The sequence below is a fragment of the Eptatretus burgeri genome, chromosome 22, assembly GCF_056783735.1.
Source record: "Eptatretus burgeri isolate ZD-2024b chromosome 22, Ebu_testis_v1, whole genome shotgun sequence".
Classification (NCBI taxonomy): domain Eukaryota; kingdom Metazoa; phylum Chordata; class Myxini; order Myxiniformes; family Myxinidae; genus Eptatretus; species Eptatretus burgeri.
In genome coordinates, this window is record NC_140982.1 from 369,902 (window position 1) to 392,305 (window position 22,404).

Sequence of the window (22,404 nt, forward strand, 5' to 3'; positions counted from 1 at the left end):
AGACAAGAGGAGCGGGAGTGGGAAGGACAAAACAGTGGGGGACAGAGACATTAGGAGATCTGTGGAAGGGAGAGGGATGGGTTGGGGAACATGGGGAATACAAGATGGACATTACAGGGACTTTCACGAAGGAAAGCAGGGAATTTGAAGGAGGTGGGGATGGGTTAGATTAACGGGGGAAGAAGAGATCGAGGATTTGGATGGGGGTGGATGATAAGAGGTGTTGGTGAACAGCTGTTTTGAAGGCCTGGAGGGAAGAATGGGATTGAAGAGAGAGTGGGAGTTTATTCCAAAGGAGGGAAAAAAGAGGTATGAAAGAGTGAAGATGAGCAGTGATTCGTGATTTTGGTTGTTTTACCAAAAGGGGGTTGTTGGTGGACCTTGAGCACCCTGCGGAAATGTGGTGGGGACAAATTACAGACAGAGGAGGGGGGGGCGAGACTGGAGAGGAGACGGTGGAAGACAGAAAGACTACCGACCTGCCTGCGGTGAGGTAGTGAGAGGCCCAAAGACTCAGCCTCACCGCGGGAGATGCCAATGATCCTGAATGCCTTGGTTTCCACAGCGTGAAACCGAGAAAGGTGGGAGGCAGGAGCACCAGCCCAGAGGGGAGAGCAGTACTCCATCAGGCTGTGGACGAAAGCTTTGTACGTGGTCAGGAACTCGGGTGGGCCGAGGAAGGACTTTGCACGATGGAGGATTCCCAGTCGGTGACTGGCTTTGGAGGCCAGGTTGGAAATGTGGCTTTCCCAGGAAAGATCATGGCAGATCGTGAGATCCATGAGCTTGAAATAAAGGACTTCTTTCATAGGATTGACAAACAATGGGTGTGGGGAGGAATGGGGTGCAGGAGATGATGCATGGGGTGGACAAGATGGATCCAGAAGAAAACTCAAGCAGATAAAACTTGGAATTTGGAAGGAGGTGGGCTATAAAAGGGGTTAACGAGGGTAGAAAAGATCATGGTTTTGGATTGGGGACGATCTGAGATGGTGTTGAACAGTTGGCTTGAAAACTTGCAGGGAAGAACGAGATGAAGAGAAAGTGGAAGTTGGTTCCACAGGTGGGAAAAACGAGGAACGAATGAGTTGAAGTGAGCAGTTGTCCTGGATTTAGTTAGTTTCAGCAGAAGGTGGTTGATGGTGTACCTTGTGTGTCCCCCTGCAAGAACCTGGGGGTGGGGATGTACAAAGCACGGAAAGTGCAGAGTTTGCAAGGCCAGGCACAGGAGGCGGTTGAAGACAGGGAGACCACTGACTGGTCCACGTTGGGGAAGTGATGAAGCCATCGACTCAGCGTCGTTGCAGGAGATTCCAATAATCTTAAAAAGCCTTGGTTTCCAGGGCGACAAGCCGAGCAAGGTGTGTGAGGCAGGTACAGGATGCTAGATAGCCCAGAGTGGAGATCAGTTCAGTCATCAAGCTGTGGATGAAGGCCATTGTAAGGTGAATAGGAGTTCAGGTGTGCCAAGGAAGGACTTTGTACTGACGAAGGACGTCCAAAGGCTTTGCAGGCCAACTTTGAAATGTGGTTTGCACAAGAAAGGTCATGCTTGACAGTGAGACCCTGGAGTTTGAATGTCTGACTTCGCTCAGAGACTTGTTGAGAAAGTAGATAGGGTTGTGGAGTTGCCAGACGGTCCTTTCGGAGAGAGATAGTGAGAGTGTGAGATTTGTCAGGATTGAAAGACATCTTCCGAGGTTTGACCGGCTTGTGATTTTTGTCAAGGTCTGAAGAGAGGGAAGAGGCTGCAACCTGCCTGTTAAAAAGGATGAGGGATGTCATGGCAGAGGGTGGAGTCATCAGCAAAGAGATAAAGAGGATCGTCCAGAGAGTCAGAGATCATTAATTAAGGTCAGGAATAGGATTGGGCTGAGAACACTTCCTTGAGGGACTGCATCCTTGACAGGGAGATGAGATTCCGTTGAGGATTTGAGGATGAGAGGATTTTGAGGATGAGAAGGATGAGATGAGAGGATTTTTTGAGGATGAGAAAGGATTCCGTTGAGATCCACACGTTGGCTGCGAGAGTCGAGGAACTCAGTGAGTCATGAGTGGAGTTGGCCTTGGATGCTACAGGCGGAGAGTTTGGAGAATAAGACAGGATGCGAGACTGTATCAAAAGGACGAGACACGTCCAGACAGACGGCCCTGATCTCCTGTCTGGCATTGAGGACCTCCACCCGTTGTTGGGTGAGTGGAAGCAGCATGTCCAAGGTCGAGTGACCTGGTCTGAAACCAAATTGGTGATCTGAGATGAGGTTGTTGGAGAAGAGGAATTATTTCACATTGCGTTGATGGATTCCATGACCTTGCTGATAAATGGAACGAAGCTGATTGGTCTTGAGTTAAGGGGGATCAGTTTTTCCACCTTTTCATTCAGTGCAGTGATGTTGGTGGATTACCAAGCAAATGGAAGATGACCCAGCATGAATGACAGGGTGAAAAGGGCAGAGAGAGAGGATGGGAAAGAGCAGCAGAGAAGGTTGTTCGGACATGTGAGCTGATGCCGTCTGGTCCAGTGAGCAGAGTAAGAGTGGACGGTTGAAAGAACCTTCTCCACCTTCTCAGGTGCAAAAGATATGCAAATGGCATCTCGGAGCAGTTGGGTACGAATACTCCATACTCCGGAGACAGACTTAACGAGATACCAGCATGTTGTAGAGGAGGGAGAATTGCTTCTTGATCTTCTCTGGAGTTGTCATCGTGGTCACAAAAGGTGCACAACAGCCCTGATAAGAATCGCGCGACGCCATGTGTGACATAATGACACGAGTCTGGCGTTTCCCCCCCCCCCCCTCTTGGGATTGGACTGGAGCGAAGCTGCAATCGATGTTCGATTCCCAAAAGGCAACACCTGCTTGCCTGTTGTGCTGTTCTGGCTTTCCAATCGGACATCACGTGAACCCGGCTCCGACTTCCTCCAAGTACGCCTCATCCGGAAGGCGTGTCTCACTGAGGGCTGCGATATCTACGTTGCGACGAGCAAGCTCCCTTCCCATTGCAGTTCTACACTTGTGTCTTGTGCTGTGGTCCTGAAACACGCACACATTCCACAACACCAATTCCAGGTGGAGTTGACTTCATTTTGATTTATTTATTTATTTGTTGTTACAACCGCAGAGCTGGATACCCATCCGGCCATGGCTGGCCAGTCGGGTGGGATGGGGCAAGCGATGTTGACGAGTTGTTCTGTCCCCCCCCCTTCTCCCATAGGAGAGGGCGGTGCTGATTCTGAAGAGCCCTGCTGTCACGCAAGCAGGACACAGACGCCAATGGTGCCTCTGGTTATGGATGACCATCCATTATTCTCGGGCCGCTTGCGTGCGGGTTTGTGAGTGGAGATTCCCAGCATGATCCTCAATCTGTCCCCACCGCCACTTGCCCATCGCCGCAGGACTTGGAAGGTGTGTAGGGGGAGAGGGGGTGTGGTGACGTCAAGTCCACGATACACCTGCACGATGGATCGATTTCAGTGAAGGTTTGTGTTTGACTACATATCCCCACCCTCTCTCTTTCCTGTACAGACCATGCGTCCGGAGGTGTGCGGTGGCCCCACATGCTGGATGGTGTGCAATGGGTGCAACAGGCTGACCAGAAAATTGAGGGGTTCCCTCATCAACCGCTCTTCAAGGCCAAGGTGAGTCCAGCTTCCTGTAGAACTGTGCTACACTACCATGTTAATGACCAACGTAGTCTTTCAATGACACGTGACCCACGTATGCGGTGGTTTTGACCAATTGTCGGTGCATGTCCACACGCCGGTGGCCCATAACACGGGTCTTTGGGGAGCCACTCCTCCAGCCAGATCTCGTTGCAAGGCCAGGCGATCCAGGTTGCAACACGAGGATGCAGAGTCGGCAGGATGTGAGAGGCGATTCGCTTGTAAAGGACTGATGCCTCCACTCCTGCAGCACGGGACATGTTTCGTGCTGGAGCGGAGATGAAAGGATTCCGACGAGAGCCGCTCCTTGGCGACGAGAGTCGATGAAGTCAGGAAGCCGTGCGTCGAGTTGACCTTGGATGCCGTGTGCTGTAATGACCTCTGACCTTTTTATTTTTCGAGTCCTCCTGCTGAGTCCTTCTCATTGGGTTTTGCTGAAGTTCATTTCGTTCCCAGTCATGGGTCTCGTGATCCATCTGTTTCCTCGATCCCCTGTTTACCTCCTTTCAGGATCCTCATCTTCGTTTTCTTAAACCCCATGAATCAGTCAGTTAAGTTTCCTTCTATCCCCGTCCTTTGCCTTGTTCTTGTTCATCCACAACCTTTTTCACTAATCCACACTAAACACTTATCCACACCACGTACATGTTCAGCGTTTCCATCTCGTCTCGCCCGCTTTACCCTCCCAGCAAATTGGAAGCAGCTCCGTGAGATCCGTCGCACAACCAATTAATTAATTGTTTTTCTCTCCCAGCTTTGTCTCCGACGATGGAACACTCTCCGATCTGTCCGATGACATTTCCGACGAACGGATGGATCAAGTGATCCCGCAAGCCGATCGAATCAACGGGACACACTCGACAAAATGGACGAATCCATTTCTGAATTCCACAAGGAGACATCATGGGTTCTCGGTTTGACAACGTCCCATCGAGCACTTTCAAACCAGGATCCGTACTCGAACTCCCTGAGGATGGTTTTGGTGTGAAGAAGCGGGAGAGCGGTACGAGAGCCATTGTCGTCCAACGAGGCCGTAATCGACAATGCCGGAGATGATATCGACTCGAGACAGGTGAGACATGTTTAATTCAATTATTAATATTCAAAGCTGTCACGTGGTGTGTGTGTGTTCATGGTTTACACATGTTGTTTATGTGTTAATGGGAGATAAAATCAACATGTTCTGTTTCCTTTTTTTTAAATCCGCGGCTCATTTTGAAAACTCGATCGCTGAAGATGAAGAGTTGGTGGATGAGGTGGAACGTCAAGCTCTGACCGACCATCATCACCGAGTGAAGGGAATTCATGAATTTGTTTGAGGATTTCAAATCTCAAAACGGTTCGTCAGCACTTTCACGATGACGTGATGGATTGCTTCGAGGAACTGCCGGACGAACACAATCGAGCCCTTTGGTGTGAACCTGAAAAGGTGTGGGGCCATGCTCAAAAAGCGTCGTCTTGGAGATGGTGGTTCGAGCAGGTATGCGGAAGGTAAGAGTTCTGCCTCGTTAAACGATAGCTCGATTAAGATACAACGCAGCCAAGAAATGTCTCGTGTAACCCACTTGTTTGTTTTATTTGCAGAGTTAAACAATGGAGCGACGCGGTGAGACGGACACTTGCACGGTCGAGCCGTTACCTTCGATCACACCCCAGCACCAGGTAAATGCTTTCTCAGGAATCTTGCGTGTACCCCGGGGGACAATGCCATCCCCCCACCTGCCCCCTTCACCTCCCAAAGAAGCAGTCTGCGAATAAATACCTGTATGTCAAGCCAGATGTTGGCTTAACGGTTAAGCTGGCTGTCCTGACATCATAGTGTCTTGAATTTGAGCCCCTGTTGGGTTCCGTTAAAATAACACCAGGTATGAAATAACACACACTCGGCTTGTCGTCCTTCCGAGGTCGGTGACAGGAGTAAAGCTGACTGGTAACAGGGCACTGCGTGCTTCCAGAAATGATGCAACCAGCAGCCATCGCAGTTTATAAATTCCTTGTGTGTGTGTGCTGTGTTTGCAGAATTACTCTGTGTCGAGAAGAACGGACCAAGAACTCAACATGGATGAAACTGCAGAACTTTCACAAAAAAAGGAAAGCATGGAAGTCAAGGACTTTGAATGAGGGGGGGAGGGGGGGTCCAGGGGTATGACCCTCGGAAAAGTTTGAAAATTTGATGTGAAAATATTCATTCTGGGCCTGATCGTGTCCAAATCGTAACCACACAAAATCTATATACAAGGGACCTGACCGTGCCATGGCTTCAGACTTCAGTGCATGCTGAATCAGCTCCTGTGGAGACAGCAGCAGCAGCAGCAGCAGCACTGAGCTACAGAACCTCAAGAGTATGCAGGTAGCCAAGCTAAGCAGCGCCAGCCAATCAATGAGGTGAAGCGCTTCCAGGATATGCGCTCAACTGGTACGAGTGAAGCATGCTGGGGGATCCTGGGATTTCCCATGAGAGAGCACTACCACCCTCCAGCGCTTCAACTCCCTGTGCACGTGGAGAACCAGCAGGTGGTGACCTACCCTGAAGGTGGTGCTCGCCAAGCCGCAGAGCAGCCACCACGCCGCACTGCACTGACTGCATTCTTTAAATACAATGCACAGAACCCAAACTGCCTAAAAGCAAATAACCTGCGCTGTGTAATTTTGTGCTGGGACCTCGCATGGTCCCAGCACAGTTGTCACTGTGCACCCAGTGTCTGGTTTTTGACACCTGTACAATAAATGGTCACACCTGTGAGAGCTACCAAGAGACGTGTCACCAGCTTGGATTACTGCAAGATGATGGAGAGTGGGGGCTGGCCCTGCAGGATGCAGCATCATTGCACCGGTGCCCCCAAATCAGGGATCCTTTGGTTACACTGCTGTGTTTTCTGCCACCACACTTCCTCTACCGTAAGCCAGGCCATGACACTGATACTGCTGAGAAACCTCAAACCTCATGAATGCCAGTGAAATGGTACAAGGCTCCTGCTTCGTGCCGTTCATCATGGGCGCCCATTGGAAGCAGAAATAACAGGTGCTGACAATGCTGGTCCTATTGTGTACGTCCCACGCATTGCACTGGCACCAAGTGAAGGCGACTGCGCGTTTTCATGGCGATACCGGCAGTTCCCCATTCGGGTGGCTTTTTGCAATGGCAATCAACAAAGCCCAGCAACAGACACTCAAGAAGTTGGGTATGTGGTTGGAAGATTCAGTCGTTACACGTGGCCAGCTCCATCTGGCAGCATCAAGACTTGGCCACCCCAGACCAGCTATGCTTGGCTATAAAGCAGGCACAGCATGCTGTGATACCACAAGGAATGTGGGATATACAGAAGTGCTGTGATGTCGGAAAACTGTGACGTGAGAATATTTGTGATGAAATAAAATTAAAAATATCAATTTTATTTTTTCAATAAAAAGGCCCTTTTGGGCTTCCTTGCGACCATGAGCAGCTTTCAGTGGTTTGTACATTTTGTTATATATATATATATATATATATATATATATATATATATATATATATATATATATATATATATATATATATATATATATATATATATATATATATACTTGATGTTGGTTGGAGTGGTGGGCTTGGGATCCCAGGATCCTGAGTTCAAATACCACTTCCTGTTGAATTAATACCAGGTGGGGTTGACTCTGCCTGTCATCCTGAGTTTGGCAAAATGAGTGCCAGCTTGCTGGTATCCTGTGTCGGAGTGGCGACCCGTCCAGGATTGTACCCGATAGCCAAGAAGACTGCTTCGGCAGCATCAATGCTCCACACAGAGTATGGTCCCGACGGATGGATTCACACAAAATGGACTTTCACAAAATGGATGTTTTTATTAACATTTATGCAAAATGGACTTCAACAACTGCACAAAATGGATTTGAACAACTGGATTGTGCACGTCACGCTCTCTGACGTGTTCAAACTGTGTCACGTGTCGAAATTTCCCGAACGACCACGAGCAGGAACATTTTCATGAATGCTTGGATGTTCTCATTCTCACGGGCCTGACCCGGAATCACCAAGTGAGGGGTGGAAATCATCAATGTCGTCCATCGGCTCAGGCGGATGCTTTTTCTTTCCCGGGTAATTGTTTCCATAAACGGAAGAACTGCGTGAGGACAACAAAAAAGAGAGAAGTTACAACACAACAACCGAAGAACGTTCATTTAATCCAAAAAATTGAACTCCGTCCGTCCCGTCACATCAAGCGAAGTACCGGTTCTATCGGTTGGGTCATCAATGGAAGGTCATCACGTTAAATACAAAGTGAAATACCAAGTGAAAGCAAAGTCAGGGTCCTCCAGCAGGTTCATTTGTTTAAGTGGAGGCAAGACTGGGTAGGTGAGAGGAGAGACAGTGATAAGAACCTTGTATAGGAACTGTGCACGAACTTGCCTTCTTTCATGCCGGAGTCATGAAACCTTGTCTGCTGGAGCTATGAGTTCTGTGTCCTCAATGAGTTTCATTGTGGTGATAGTTGAGATAACAGAACGCAGAGAATTGTCCAAAAATATTCAAAATTCCAAAAAAAACCGTTCTTTTTCGACCACAACGTGGTGGTGCCTTAAGTGTGTCTCTGCATCATGTTCATCCTCCGTCCCTTCCGTCTCTTCAAATGGCAGCACAGCCGACTCCGCTCGTTAGTTTTTCACTAGCACGCTACATTAGTTCTTTGTGCCCTTTATGACGTCCTTATAAACAGTAAGTTTCCTGTTTGACCGCCAAGCACAGACAGGGTAACTGAAGCATCTCACTCCTCTCCGTGGCCGTGCGATCGGGACGGATTCAGAGCCAAAGTTGAGCTCAACGACAAACTTATCTTTCTCTTCACGTTCCAATTTGTTCTCAAGATATAACATTCGATTTGAATAAAGTTGTTCCTCAATCACAAACTCATAAGATTGACGGACGGACGTGAACCAATTGCCGAATCACACTCTTCGCTTTGCGTGCGCGGAGGTGATAACAACACTCATGGTAATAGCATAATATCAATGTTATCACAAAACACTATTAATACTAACAATTGCCCCTCTCTCCAAGGGGTTTCCCCTCCTTCGACAAACGCCATGTTAATGTGTATGAATAGCTTATCGTGGCGTTTCATGGGAAGCCTACCGGAAGTTAAAATACCATAAACCACAAACAGGTATGATAACCTTTTTAAACAGTCGTTGCTGTTGTTTAAAGATAAACTGAAAGGGAGAAAATCCGACCTTCTTGCTTTCCTCATATCCCACAGACTGACGGAGCCGAGCCGATTTCTACTGCAATGAAAATACCCCAGAGAGGACAACAACATGACCTTTCCTGCCGCTCCCTGCGGGAGTGGGTGTACTCGTACAAAAAAAGCAAGAGAGACAAAAAGATACACCTTGGCAAAGAAGTGGGTTGTTTCGTGTTCTTGTCAAGCGTAATGGCCGTCACTAGTTGAAGCAGACGGGTCGTGCTGTCATAAAGCTTTGCCTTGTTCCTGTAAAAAAGGAAAACGTGAAGATAATCCAACATGGAAGTTATAAAACATCGCTTCGCCGGACTATGGAGAGAGGCCTGTTCCGATACGAAGGTTTTCCGGATTACTGGAAACACTTAAATAAATAATATACACAGAACTCAAATCACAAATATGACGTCGAAGATTGTGATTCACCCAGTGAGGAAAACTCGTGTTGGTAACTTATTCACTCAGTTGGATTTAGAAGTATTTCTTTTTGTCGATGTATTTTTTAAAAACCTCAAAACAAACTGAAATGTAGAATGTGATGAAAGGCAGCTTACGTCGGCGATGGTACCCAACGAGGCAAGAAAGGGGTATTCACTGAGTTCCACACAGAATCATCGATGGCAGGCTCCATGGGAAACACCTGTGTCGTTTGGGGCAAAATGGGAGAGTTTGTCAACTTCCAGATCAACAACACACCTTGACAGCACTCAACACCTTCGCAGCAAGAGCTGGAGTGGTGCGTGGGTTCGTGAATCCGAACGGTTTAGAGGTGAAGTATGGACATCACATACTGTGAATGAATATTATCAAGGGAGGTGTAAACCGTCCCTCCCTTTACGTAGGACGGTTTCTCTGGATGCAACTTTAACATGGGGACTGAGAATTCGTTTGTCGGCTTCCACTGGATGAAATCGGCCCCAAATTTCAGAAATAAATCCTTTGGAAATCGAGATGACATGTTCCATGTTTCAGCAACGTCCATTTCCGCATTCTTGAGTTTTCAACAAAAACTCGAAATCAACGTTGGTGTCTGTCAGTCTGTCCGTCCGAAATGTGTCAGCGCTCATATCTCAGGTTATACATTGAAACGAACTGACACTTGGAATATACATCGGACAATACGTCTTATTCATGGCTTTACAAACAAATTCCATCTAAATGCCATAGTTGTTGCATTTTTGCGAGTTTTTGTTCATGGGGGTGAACCCCATAAACTTAGACGGAGAAAAAGTTTGACTGCAGTAGTTAAGGAGTCAAACGCAAGGGCTCATAACTTATGAACTGTTGGATGAAAGTTCGTGAAGTTTTGAATGTGAATCGAGGGACACTTGCTGAGTCGTTAAAGTTCCCCGCAGCTGCATCATCAGGGACACCGTAAGAAATATCCGTTTTTCAGGGGTTCTAATTGTCGGAGAAAACTGCCTGAAACATAGAATACCGGACGTGATGCAGAGAAACTGTTCCATCCTCGGGAAAAATGCCAGTGGCATAGACAAGGCTCCTTTATATGGTATGTGCCATGCGGCAAACAATAGAAAAGAAAGGATTGTTGTGTCGCTTGGAGAAAATGGCAAACAATAGAAAAGAAGGGATTATTCCACGGCTTGTGGAAAATTCCAGACAATAGAAAAGAAGGGATTAGTCCACAGCTTGTGGAAAATGGCAAACAATAGAAAAGAAGGGATTATTGTTTAGCCTGTGGAAAATGGCAAACAATAGAAAAGAAGGGATTGTTGTGTCGCTTGGAGAAAATGGCAAATAGAAAAGGGATTCTTCCACGCTTGTGGAGAATTCCAGACAATAGAAAAGAAGGGATTTTTGTTTAGCTTGTGGAACATTCCGAACCGAAAAGAAGGGATTATTGTTTTTTTAGTTTGTGGAAAATTACAAACCGAAAAGAAGGGATTATTATTGTATATACAGCTTGTGGAAAATTCCGAACCGAAAAGAAGGGATTATTGTTTTTTTAGTTTGTGGAAAATTCCGAACCGAAAAGAAGGGATTATTGTATATACAGCTTGTGGAAAATTCCGAACCGAAAAGAAGGGATTATTGTTTTTTTAGCTTGTGGAAAATTCCAAACCGAAAAGAAGGGATTATTGTTTTTTTAGCTTGTGGAAAATTCCGAACCGAAAAGAAGGGATTATTGTGTATATAGCTTGTGGAAAATTCCAAACCGAAAAGAAGGGATTATTGTATATATAGCTTGTGGAAAATTCCAAACCGAAAAGAAGAGATTATTGTATATATAGCTTGTGGAAAATTCCGAACCGAAAAGAAGGGATTATTGTATAGCTTGTGGAAAATTCCGAACCGAAAAGAAGGGATTATTGTATAGCTTGTGGAAAATTCCAAACCGAAAAGAAGGGATTATTGTATATACAGCTAGTGGAAAATTCCAAACCGAAAAGAAGGGATTATTGTATAGCTTGTGGAAAATTCCGAACCGAAAAGAAGGGATTATTGAAAATATTGCTTGTGGAAAATTCCGAACCGAAAAGAAGGGATTATTGGATAGCTTGTAGAAAATTCCGAACCGAAAAGAAGGGATTATTGTATATATAGCTTGTGGAAAATTCCGAACCGAAAAGAAGGGATAATTGTATATATAGCTTGTGGAAAATTCCGAACCGAAAAGAAGGGATTATTGTATTGCTTGTGGAAAATTCCAAACCGAAAAGAAGGGATTATTATATAGCTTGTGGAAAATTCCGAACCGAAAAGAAGGGATTATTGTATAGCTTGTGGAAAATTCCAAACCGAAAAGAAGGGATTATTGTATTGCTTGTGGAAAATTCCGAACCGAAAAGAAGGGATTATTGTATAGCTTGTGGAAAATTCCGAACCGAAAAGAAGGGATTATTGTATATACAGCTTCTGGAAAATTCCGAACCGAAAAGAAGGGATTATTGTATAGCTTGTGGAAAATTCCGAACCGAAAAGAAGGGATAATTGTATATATAGCTTGTGGAAAATTCCGAACCGAAAAGAAGGGATTATTGTATTGCTTGTGGAAAATTCCGAACCAAAAAGAAGGGATTATTGTATAGCTTGTGGAAAATTCCGAACCGAAAAGAAAGGATTATTGTATATACAGCTTCTGGAAAATTCCGAACCGAAAAGAAGGGATTATTGTATATATTGCTTGTGGAAAATTCCGAACCGAAAAGAAGGGATTATTGTATAGCTTGTGGAAAATTACGAACCGAAAAGAAGGGATTATTGTATATATAGCTTGTGGAAAATGGCAAACAATAGAAAAGAAGGGATTATTGTATATATAGCTTGTGGAAAATTCCAAATAGAAAAGAAGGGATTATTCCATGGCTTGTGAAAATTCCAAATAGAAAAGGAGTATTTCACGACTTGTTGAAAATTCCAAACAGAAAAGAAGGGATTACTCCATAGCTTGTGGAAAATTCCAGACAATAGAAAAGAAAACACATTCAAAAAAAATCTCGTGTTCGTGCTGTACGACCCTTGTGGTTTTATGATGAAGCAAGTAATGCTCTCGAGAAGTTGATATAAAGGGACTTCCCACATCTATCGGCTAAAACCCATCATGAGGTGAAGTTTTTTTGTTCCTTAAAAATGAAAACACAAAAGATAATGTGCACGTGAACGCGATTCCTTTGTTTAAAACATTGACGCTCCTTTATATGAACGAATTACCGTTTGTTGTTCCACTTGTGGATGAACCAACTCCTTCCTTTCATCACGCAGGTTTGCAATGCCCATTTGAAGGTCTGCAGAAGATGAAGAAAAATTAAACTGAGATTGCTATAACCGATTACGTGGAATAATAATAATTTTTTCATCACTTGTGCTTTGTTTTCATCTGAATGAGCAAAACCAAAACATCACTTGAGCTTTGACATTGACCAACCTAACTCTTTACATCTTAGCATTCCCTAATTTCTTACTTGTTCAAGTTTTCTGACGATGGCCAGCACTGATTTGTTGAAAAATTGAGAGAAATTTTAAAATTCTGAATTGTGGTAGCTCAGTGGACGAGCAGAGTGGCTAACATGATGTTGCAGAGAGAGAGAGAGAGAGAGTTCTTTTTCACCAGAAATACCCTGTAACGATCATTACCATCATCACCTATTGTGGCAGAACCTCTCATAACAGTCGTGACTCCGAATGAACATATGAACCAAGTAAACTTAGAATAAGCTTCATGTACTTGCACAAATTAAATAAGAAGTGTTGTCACAAATTTAAAAAGATCTCGTCACCCCACTCAAGTACCTGTGTCTCAGCCCCACCTCCACCGCCCTACATACTAGATCCTTGAGTTTCCCTCCGATCAAATGCCTCATGTAATTTCTTCGCAGCAACGTGAGCATGATGAATATATGACGTGAGCAACGTCATGAATCAATATCAAGCAAACATCTGGCCCTGTTGTCTCTTATCCTTGCTCATGAGTCCATCAATATTGACGTCAGGTTGTCCCAAGGAATGTCGTCATTAATAAACAACTTGCCAATAGCTGCAAGAAGCGTCTGACTGTCAACTTTGTTGACACGAACAGACTCAAAGCGATGTAAGACAACCTTCTGTTGATCAGGGCAGAAGTAACTGACAATGACGACGAGTCCACGGTGGGTGATTGAACTGATTTCTTCATTTGTGTTCAAGGGAAATTAGTTATGCCACATTGCCCTTACTAGCTGATCTTGTGCTGTGCGCATTCGTCTGCATTAGGAAATAAATTTCACTAACTAGATTATTAGTCTTGGCAAGTCCATGAGTCGTTTTATAAGAATCTGATGTTCTCTCAATGAACAGCTCTCCAAGAGCACACTTGTCATGAGGCAGAGCTTCTGTGTGAGTAATAGGTTTCGGCACTTGGGAAAAGGAAAATGAGTTTTCCACAGTAAAGGACAAGACCATGTTCTCTGTTTTGTGAACCTTGTTCGCTCGTGTGTTCCTGGTTTCAGAATTGCTTCCCGTGTCGGATTTTTTGTATGCTGGCCTTCAGTTCTGGATCAGGTTGCTTGAACAATCTGAACAATTTATGCTGACTTGAAACAAATACATCACAATGTTACGAGTCAACGTGGTAAGTGAACAATGTTTTTAGGCCATAAAACTGCTATTCTTAAAATTTGAAAGCAGGTCTACATCGGCAGCAGAATAACAAACGTTACCGTGGGAACCACGACACCAAGCTCCTACTTCTGCTTTTTCTTTCTCGATCCCAGAAAGAGGGGTTTCAAAACAGCTGGAAGAGCTCGTGCGGTATTTCATTTTTCCTTCTCGAGGAGGTTCCATCGCCAAGGATTTTTACCTCCACCACCGAAGATGGACGAGGGTCATGTTTCAATCCCTGTTTGTTTGTGTGTGAGCAGAATATCTCACAAAGTTCTGAACGGATACAGACAAAACTTGGTGGACAGGTTGGGTGTATGACAAGGAAGAATTCCTGTCTTCAAGTAATGATGATGCTCACGATGTTGCTTCAAGGCCGATGGATGGATTTTCTCAGCTCCGTCATTTCCTCCAAAACTCTGAGAACTGCAGGAGAAACGGACAAAGGATTACTTCACCACAGCTGAAGAACATGCTCTGTTCACTCCAACTGATTAAAGCAAATTGAAAGGAAGCTTACGTGCTTGTTGGTGCCCCAGGAGGCACATAAGTATTTTTTGAAGACCACAGAGAGAAATGTTCGGAAGGGTCCATGGCAAAACAGCTGTGCAGACGAATAGGCTGTAACTGTGGAAGTCTCAACACCTCTGCAGAACGAGCTGGTGTGGAAAGAGGGAGGGTTCATGGATGCTGACAGTTATTCGGTGAAATGTGAACAATACATACATATATATATATATATATATATATATATATATATATATATATATATTATTTATCCATACATGGATATTACACAGTCATTATACGAGAGCTCGATGGTATATTTACGTGCAACACCTGATGTTTTAACCCGTTTGTCCACCTGCGAGCAGGATATCTCGAAAAGTTACGGACGAAACTTGGTGGACGTGGCGGGTGTGTGACAAGGACGAATTGTTTCGATTCTGGTGAAGATTCGACTCCAGATAGTATTTTTTTTTTTTTGAATGATTCTTCACCGTTGAGAGATGGGGCCAAAAAACGATAAATAGCACAACATCTCAAAACGTTGTGGACGAGTTATGACAAAACGAGGTGGATGAGTTTGGTAGGTGACAAGAACAAGCCGATTAAAGTTTAGTTCACGTCCGAATCCAGATCCGGCCCATCAGTGGGATGCAAAACCTAAACTGTTCAGCCTGGCGGAGGTACGCGCTCCTCCGAGTGAGGGTCAGGGGGAACTTATTCGAACTAAAGTCAAAAATTAATTAATAAAACCGTTGTGAGGAAAAATATTTAGAAGTAAAAATGACGTTTGCTCATAAAAGTGAAGTTTACCTTCAGCCAAATGTCGCTTTGAGTCCAGTTTGTCGGTGTCACGGAGGCCATTGGGTCCCAGTCGAAAATTTGGCGGGAAATGCACAACGTGGTCCGGTCTGACTGACAATTCCGAAATCTACACATTACAGATAGATGTGCATAGAATTACATGATAGAAATCTACACATTACAGATAGATGTGTATCGAACAAAAGCAATCACGGGACGGGGACAAAGACACAAGCAAGGGAAAGCACTACGACCGAATATTATTATTATTATTTCACAGGCACTTAACAGGTTTTACTTATGGACACGGCGCCACCAACATTCATTCGAAAGAAAAAGAAAAGGAAAAGACCACCCCATAGACAGGGGGGTCAGACTGGGCCCGTGGGCCTTTATGGCGTGGGACTTGGCTGACGGAATGGGCCTCACGAGACCGACGCTGGTTCCCTGCACCCTCGTGGTGCGACCGTCGGCGAGCTCTCTCCGGCACTCTCCTCTCGTGCGCGCCTCGACCCTGAACCACCGCACACAACCCTCACGACTTGGCACCCAGAGGGAAGGCACCCGGAGCTCGAACCACCACGAAGCAGCAGCAACCACCCGACCAGAAAAGGCTCGACGACAAAAACACACAAGCTGCCGCTGCCACCACGAAGAAGAAAAACCACGCGAGCTGCGAGCTGCCAGTCGACGAGACCACACGAGCTGCGAGCTCGACGAGCAGCCACCACGAAGAAAACCACACACGAAGAAAAACCACACGAGCTGCGAGCTCGACGAGCAGCCACCATGAAGAAAACCACACACGAAGAAAAACCACACGAGCTCTGATGACAAAAGGGGTCGACGACCTCAGACACGAACTGCCAGACCTGGCGTCCTGCATGCCCTTATATTCCCTGGGGTCCAACCCCTTGCTCCTCCCCGTTTTCTGCTCCCCCCTTCCAGTTCCTGCGAGAAGCTTCCCGAAAAGGGGCGTTCCTCCGTTCCCAGCACCTCATTCCATGAACCGACCAAATGGCGAACGATCTGCCTCGCCCTTTTCCCTGGGGTCCAACCCCTTGCTCCTCCCCGTTTTCTGCTCCGCCCCCTTCCAGTTCCTGCGAGAAGCTTCCCGAAAAGGGGCGTTCCTCCGTTCCCAGCGCTTCATTCCACGAACCGACCAATGTCGAACGATCTGCCTCGCCCTCCCCCCACACCAAGTGCGGAGAAAACAGGCGGGAAGATGAGGCGGAAAAAATCCGTGCGCCATCGAAGTTCCTGAAGTTTCCTTTTGCTCGCGTTTATTGACTGAATGTGGAGAGATGGTTGTGATGTGTCCGTGGAGAAGAAGGGAATTTGTAGCGGCGAAGGTGGTTAGGTCGTCGGCGGTAGAGGCGATCGTGGTTGTGGCGTTGGTGGAGTGGTTGGCGTTGTGGCTAAGTGGAGTGATGTTGGTTGTTGTCATGGTGATGGAGATGTGGTTGGTTCAAAATAACGATAGAAAAAGAAAAACCTACCTCAAAGGATCACAGCCCGGTTAACACGAAGAATTACCATTAAACAACGGTGGGGAAATCTAACTGAACACAGACTTATCGATCTAACTGAACTACGGACCTTTATGGTGTTCTGCGAATTTCCACAGCCGTAACAATATATTTAAGAAGCGAATGTAAGAAGAATTCTACGTTCGCTTCTTGGCTTTGCCTATTCCATATTGGCGAACGCAGTGAGCTTCATACTTAACGCGTGCACATGAGAGAATAGGAAACAACAATAACAACACAATCCCCCTGGCTATTTGGAATCCGTGTGGTTAGCTGTGACCTTTTGCTTCCGGTTGTTGTTAAACGCTGTGCGGTGTATAAACACGATTGGGTTTTATTTCTATCTTGTGAATATTACTTAACGCGTGCACATGAGAGAATAGGAAACAACAAAAACAACACAATACCCTGCCAATTGTGAATCTATGTCGTTGGCTATGACCATTTTGCTTCCGTTTTTTTTTTCTTTCTGTTTTTTTTTTTTGTTTCCGGTTTTTGTCATGGGGAATGATGCATGCCGGGAGATCATGACCGGAAGTATTTATTTATTTATTCAATTATTTTTTCCCAAAGTTAATTTTATACTTCCGAAAGTGATTTTTTTTCATGGCAGGAAGTGTTTATTTTGTATTTAACATTACCGGGAGTGATTTTGAAACTCTTTCCGGAACTTTTAATTTCTTTTATTCTTGACCTGAAGTGATCGTTTATCTATTTATTTATTCAATTATTTTTTTCCCAAAGTTAATTTTAATAAAGATATCTCCCGCATCACCAAAAAATATTCTTTAATCGTGATTTACATTATTTGATCGCTGATCCCGAATCCAGGCCGAAGTAACCGGAAATTGCGTCAAATTCATCAGCCGTGCGGCGCTAACACGTACCACGGTCTAGTTGGCAAGTATACAGTTGTGAACACGTTATCGGTAAAGTCAGAAGCGAATGTAAGAAGAATTCTACGTTCGCTTTTAGGCTTTGCCTATTCCATATTAATTTGTATGTTCGTCCATAAACCCTGACAGAAAGTACGTGAGAGAAAATAAAGGCCTCAAGCCTTATAAAACTTGAATTAAATAAAACGCGATATTTACACACATGTACACGTCAATCCAAAGGGAAAACATGTTGTTAATCGTCTCCTCGACCAAACATGCATTAAAATGTCGACGAAATCAAAGGAACATCGTTCCACAAAACCACGATGACGTAGGAAGGAGGAGAACACCACACCGTGAGTTCAAAATGGCGGTGGACGCACTCTTCTTCTTCTCTTCCTCTTCCTCTTCTTCAACAATTTCATTAACTTCTTCTTCTTCTTCATTCAATCATTTATTTAAGAATAATGACAAACTCGATCGAGCTGTGACGCTCTTTGGTTGGTCACGTGATTGGTGGCGAATCTGCCGCCGAGAAAGCGTGACTAATCAAGGCTCTTGATCACGTGACTCGACGAGTTTCCTCATGAAGCGGGTCCATGGTCGGTTCACCCGAGGATGAGTCCGGACCTGGTACGTGACGTCACTCCGAACCGACATATTGTGCTTCCTGTAAGTTTATTATTTATTTAATGGATTGTTTTGTGTTTCAGATTCTGCGGTGAAAGGGAAGATCGAGTCCGAGTTCGTCCGTGATTCGTTCCCTCGATATGAAGGTTTGAACCACAAACTCATTCCTCATGTTATCGTTTTATTAATAATAATATATTAATAATAATATTATTCTGCAGAGTGAATCTAACAACAGTATACCGGGTCCTTGTTATTCCCCTCAAGGTACAAATCCCCATGGAGTTTGGTAATTAATTGTTAAAATGGGAATCCCATCCGAGTTATACCTCATGACGTCATCATTCGATTCCTCTTTACCCTCGTTTACACCGACTCAGATGAACGTTTCCTCTCTTCGTGGGACCCCTGCACCGGCACACAATGGCCTCGTCATTTCGAGGTCGACGGTGGGATCTTCCACCTGCCCGAGGAACTTCTGGCTGATGAGACGAGTGACTCACCTGTACCTGCGGGTGAAGGTACGCTCATTGATTGAACCGACCCCCGCCCTGTGAGGCACCAGGACGAGAGTTTGTAGTTTGTCCGGTATTTATCATGGAACAGGAAGTTAAAACCTGATGATGTTTCCTTCCGAACATTCACTACCGAAACCACTGCTCGGTGGCCTTTTTGACCCCCGACCGTAAGCCCGGTGTCCCCAATGGAGCAGGACACCAGGTTGGCATCCCCGGTACATCCCGACATCATGGTCATGCTGACACAGATTATGGCTGACGTGAAGGGACCACGGGAGAAAGAAAATAAAGACCCCATTGTGCCCTTTGTGGTGTTTTAATGGTGAAACCTACAACACCTTCATCAAGTATTCACACTTCTCGACTCTTTCACATTTCGTTGTGTTCCAGCCTGACTTCACAATGGATTAAATTTAAATGTTTTCTCACTGATCAACACAAAATACCCCCTCATGACAAAGGGAAAACATATTTTTATCAGGAATTTTGAGAAATTTTTACAAATTAATTAAAAAGGAAAATCTGAAATGTCTTTCGTCAATGCGTGTTCAACCCCCTGAGTCAATACTCCGTCGAAGCGCCTTTGGCAGTGATTACAGTTTCAAGTCTTCCTGGGTTTGTCTGTGTCAGCTTTGCACATCCGGATTTGGGGATTTTCTCCCATTCTTCCTTGCAGATTTGTTCAAGCTCTGTCAAGGTGGATGGGGAGCGTCGGTGAACAGTAATCTTTAACCTTCACCGCAGTCTGAGGTCTTTTACACTCTGAAGCAGGTTCTCCTCAAGGATTTTCCTGATTTTGGCTTCATTCATTGTTCCCTCCATCCTCGTAAGTCCCTCAGTCCCTGCCACTGAAAAGCATCACCATAGCATGATGCTGCCACCACCATGCTTCACGGTAGGGATGGTGCTGGATGGATGATGAGCTGTGCTTTGTTTCTGCCAGATGCAGCGCTTTCCATTCAGGCCAAGGAGTTCCATTTTCATCTCATCAGACCACAGAATGTTTGCCTCATGCTCTCAGATTTCCTTTTTACAAACTCCAGACGCGCTGTCACGTGCCTTTTTCTCAGGAGTGGCTTCTGTCTGGCCATTCTCCCATAAAGCCTGGATTCGTGAAGTGCTGCAGAGACTGTTGTCCTTCTGGCAGGTTCTCCCATCTCAGCCAAAGAACTCTGTCGTTCTGTCAGAGTTGTCATTGGGTTCTTGGTCACCTCCCTGACCGAGGTCCTTCTTGCCCGGTTGCTCAGTTTGGTTGGGATGGCCAGCTCGAGGAAGACTGTGAGTCGTTCCATGTTATTTCCATTTCCTAATGATTGAGCTCATTGTGCTCTTGGAAACGTTCAACACTCTATAAACTGTTTTATACCCTTCACCAGATCTGTGCCTCCTCACAATTCTATCTCGGAGTTCGACGGACAGTTCCTTGGACCTCATGGTGGAGTTTCCGGTCTGACATGCACCGTCAACTTTGTACTTAAAATAGAAAGGTGTGTTTCTTTCTCAATGATGTCCAATCGATTGAATTGCCAACAGGTGGACTACAATCAACTTGTGGAGACATCTCAAGGATGATTGAAGGAAATTGGATGCACCTGAGCTCAATCTGGAGTGTCATAGCAAAGGGGCTGAATACTTATTGACGCGACATTTCAGATTTTCACTTTTAATTAATTTGAAAGCTTTGTTTCGTGTGCTGCTAGGTATCGGAAAGTCTGGCCTGTTCCGAATGCCAGCCACAGTTTGTCTTCTGGTTGTAACTCCTGTGCCAAGGACACTGCCAGCACCACAACATCGGTGTCTACAGTCCGGATGAGTATTGCATGGTGTCCATGCTGGACTGCGTGAGATGCATGCAGCAACATCCGACTGTCAGCTTCTTCATGGTTACATGGGGCGAGTGAGGTCAGATCTGGCAGTAGTGGCTTGCTGAGCACTGCCTCTCCATCAGTAATGACGAGTTGCTTGTCCTCCTGGTCAAACCATTCCATGAGAGCTGCTGAGAGGAACCTGAACAGCTCGGTCTTGTTGCTGTCCACTCGTAGGAAGTTCTGCCAGTGTCCTGGTATGGCTGCGGCAGCCACCACACGTCTCCGCACACCTTGTCCCCGCTTTCCACGTGTACTACCTTTCAGTGAATCAGCAAGGTAAGTATCCCAGACCAGATCCAGGCGTGACACTGTTTGCAGCTTCGTGGACATATATGGGATGAAGATCTGTTGTGCATACTCTTCAAAGGTCTTTGATGCAGCCGGCTTCAGCATCTGGACGATGGCTGCTCCATCAAGCACAATACAGGTCGTGACAGGAGCCTCTGTCTTTGCGTCGGAGACTTCTTCCAAGCATGTGAGGAGATCACTCTTGGTACCAGTGCAGAGGCTTCCACCATCAGACAATGCAGGAGGACATGCCTGATTCTCGTGACAAAAGAACTCCTCAAGGTTTCCATCCCTCGTCTGGCAGCCAATGTACAGGCGTGCGAAGAGTTCACGGTCATTCTTGATGGAGGCGAGCTGTTGCTGACCTATGCTCTGGCTTCTTGGAGTGGAAGTGCTGAACACCTTCAGCTTGTTACGAGGAATGGGTGCGTCCACTGCCTTTGTTCTGTCCAACAGACACTCTCTGGTGATAGCTTCGAACTGCTCTTGGCCAATCCTCTTGGCATTCATCATGGTCTCCACAGCAGCAGGATCTGCGATCTCCTTTGTGTCCAGTTTGACTACATCCTGACTCTCCTCCTCGAATGGGTTGCCCATCTCCTCTATGACACCGACGAGAGAGCGAACATCTTTCACAAATGAGGCCTGTACACTTGGCGTCTGATCATGATGACGTGTGTCTGCTGTTTGCCGTCTCCAGTGTTGGTTCCCATCCTGGAATTCTTCGATCACCCTGGCAACTTCTGGTCCCGCAACCATCCAGCGACGTAGGGCACTAGGGTTGTCAGTGAGCCCAACTGCTCCACCGTCTTCTTTTGCAAGTGCAAAAAGGCTGCCCTTCAGTGCACAGCCCTCTGTGTGTGTGTGAAGGGGACTGCACATGACGATGAGTCAACAACATACATGTACTTGTGGCAATGCTGAACTTGTTAACATGACACTGTTTATGTCCACGTATCTTCAGTACCGGTATATACCTAGCCTCAGATACCAGTACACCTATCCTCAAATACTAGACCATGTAGCATGTCAGTATTATACCTAAGACATTTACAGAACTAAGACATTCTTTTCAAAGTATTGTGTTGAATCCAATATTTGCCAAGATAATTTCCAAATTAAATTATATAACAGACTGTGATAGATAATATTAAGTTGAAAATGGTACCATTGGATTCCTTGCCCCCAAAAACACACATTTAGATCCCAGAATCAAGTCAATAGCTGCATTACATCCAGAGATAATAGCAAGTTAAAATTTCAAGTGGCGGCCATTTTGAAATCCAATATGGCGGACATAAAGAGAGAATTTCAAGTGGCCCAATATCTGAAAATGTTCGCAACATATTAATGTACATTTGTGCCAAATTTGGTGCTTGTATCACAA

General features: G+C 45.4%; 2 protein-coding genes and 1 long non-coding RNA gene across 15 annotated transcripts in view; 2 read left to right on the forward strand and 1 right to left on the reverse strand.

The window, feature by feature from the left end:
• Positions 1-413: 413 nt before the first annotated feature.
• On the forward strand, positions 414-7,103 carry LOC147007991 (uncharacterized). Its single transcript, XR_015053719.1, has 7 exons — positions 414-3,071; positions 3,217-3,407; positions 3,528-3,640; positions 4,419-4,736; positions 4,901-5,155; positions 5,249-5,326; positions 5,684-7,103. It is a non-coding gene; the product is annotated as an uncharacterized LOC147007991 (long non-coding RNA).
• A 376-nt stretch (positions 7,104-7,479) lies between these two features.
• The window catches only part of LOC147007992 (uncharacterized), a 75,683-nt gene continuing 60,758 nt past the window's right edge, over positions 7,480-22,404 (reverse strand). For 9 of the 13 annotated variants that reach the window (XR_015053710.1, XR_015053706.1, XR_015053707.1 and 6 more), the window contains one exon: positions 7,480-7,782. Coding sequence is in view for 4 of the 13 variants with exons in the window: in XM_085865913.1 (XP_085722039.1) it covers positions 7,671-7,782; positions 9,049-9,147; positions 9,453-9,538; positions 12,571-12,644; positions 14,357-14,421; positions 14,516-14,589 (510 nt within the window). In the remaining 9 variants the exon portion in view is untranslated. Of the gene's footprint in view, positions 7,783-9,048; positions 9,148-9,452; positions 9,539-12,570; positions 12,645-14,054; positions 14,422-14,515; positions 14,655-14,826; positions 15,434-18,068; positions 18,253-22,404 lie in introns of those variants that run through there. The other 4 variants (XM_085865913.1, XM_085865914.1, XM_085865912.1 and 1 more) reach the window with 4 other exon arrangements.
• LOC147007993 (uncharacterized) overlaps positions 17,940-22,404 on the forward strand; it is a 73,093-nt gene continuing 68,628 nt past the window's right edge. The window contains exons 1-3 of the mRNA XM_085865886.1: positions 17,940-18,069; positions 18,427-18,489; positions 18,724-18,864. Coding sequence (XP_085722012.1) covers positions 17,961-18,069; positions 18,427-18,489; positions 18,724-18,864 — 313 coding nt within the window. The 5' untranslated portion in view covers positions 17,940-17,960. The remainder of the gene's footprint in view (positions 18,070-18,426; positions 18,490-18,723; positions 18,865-22,404) is intronic.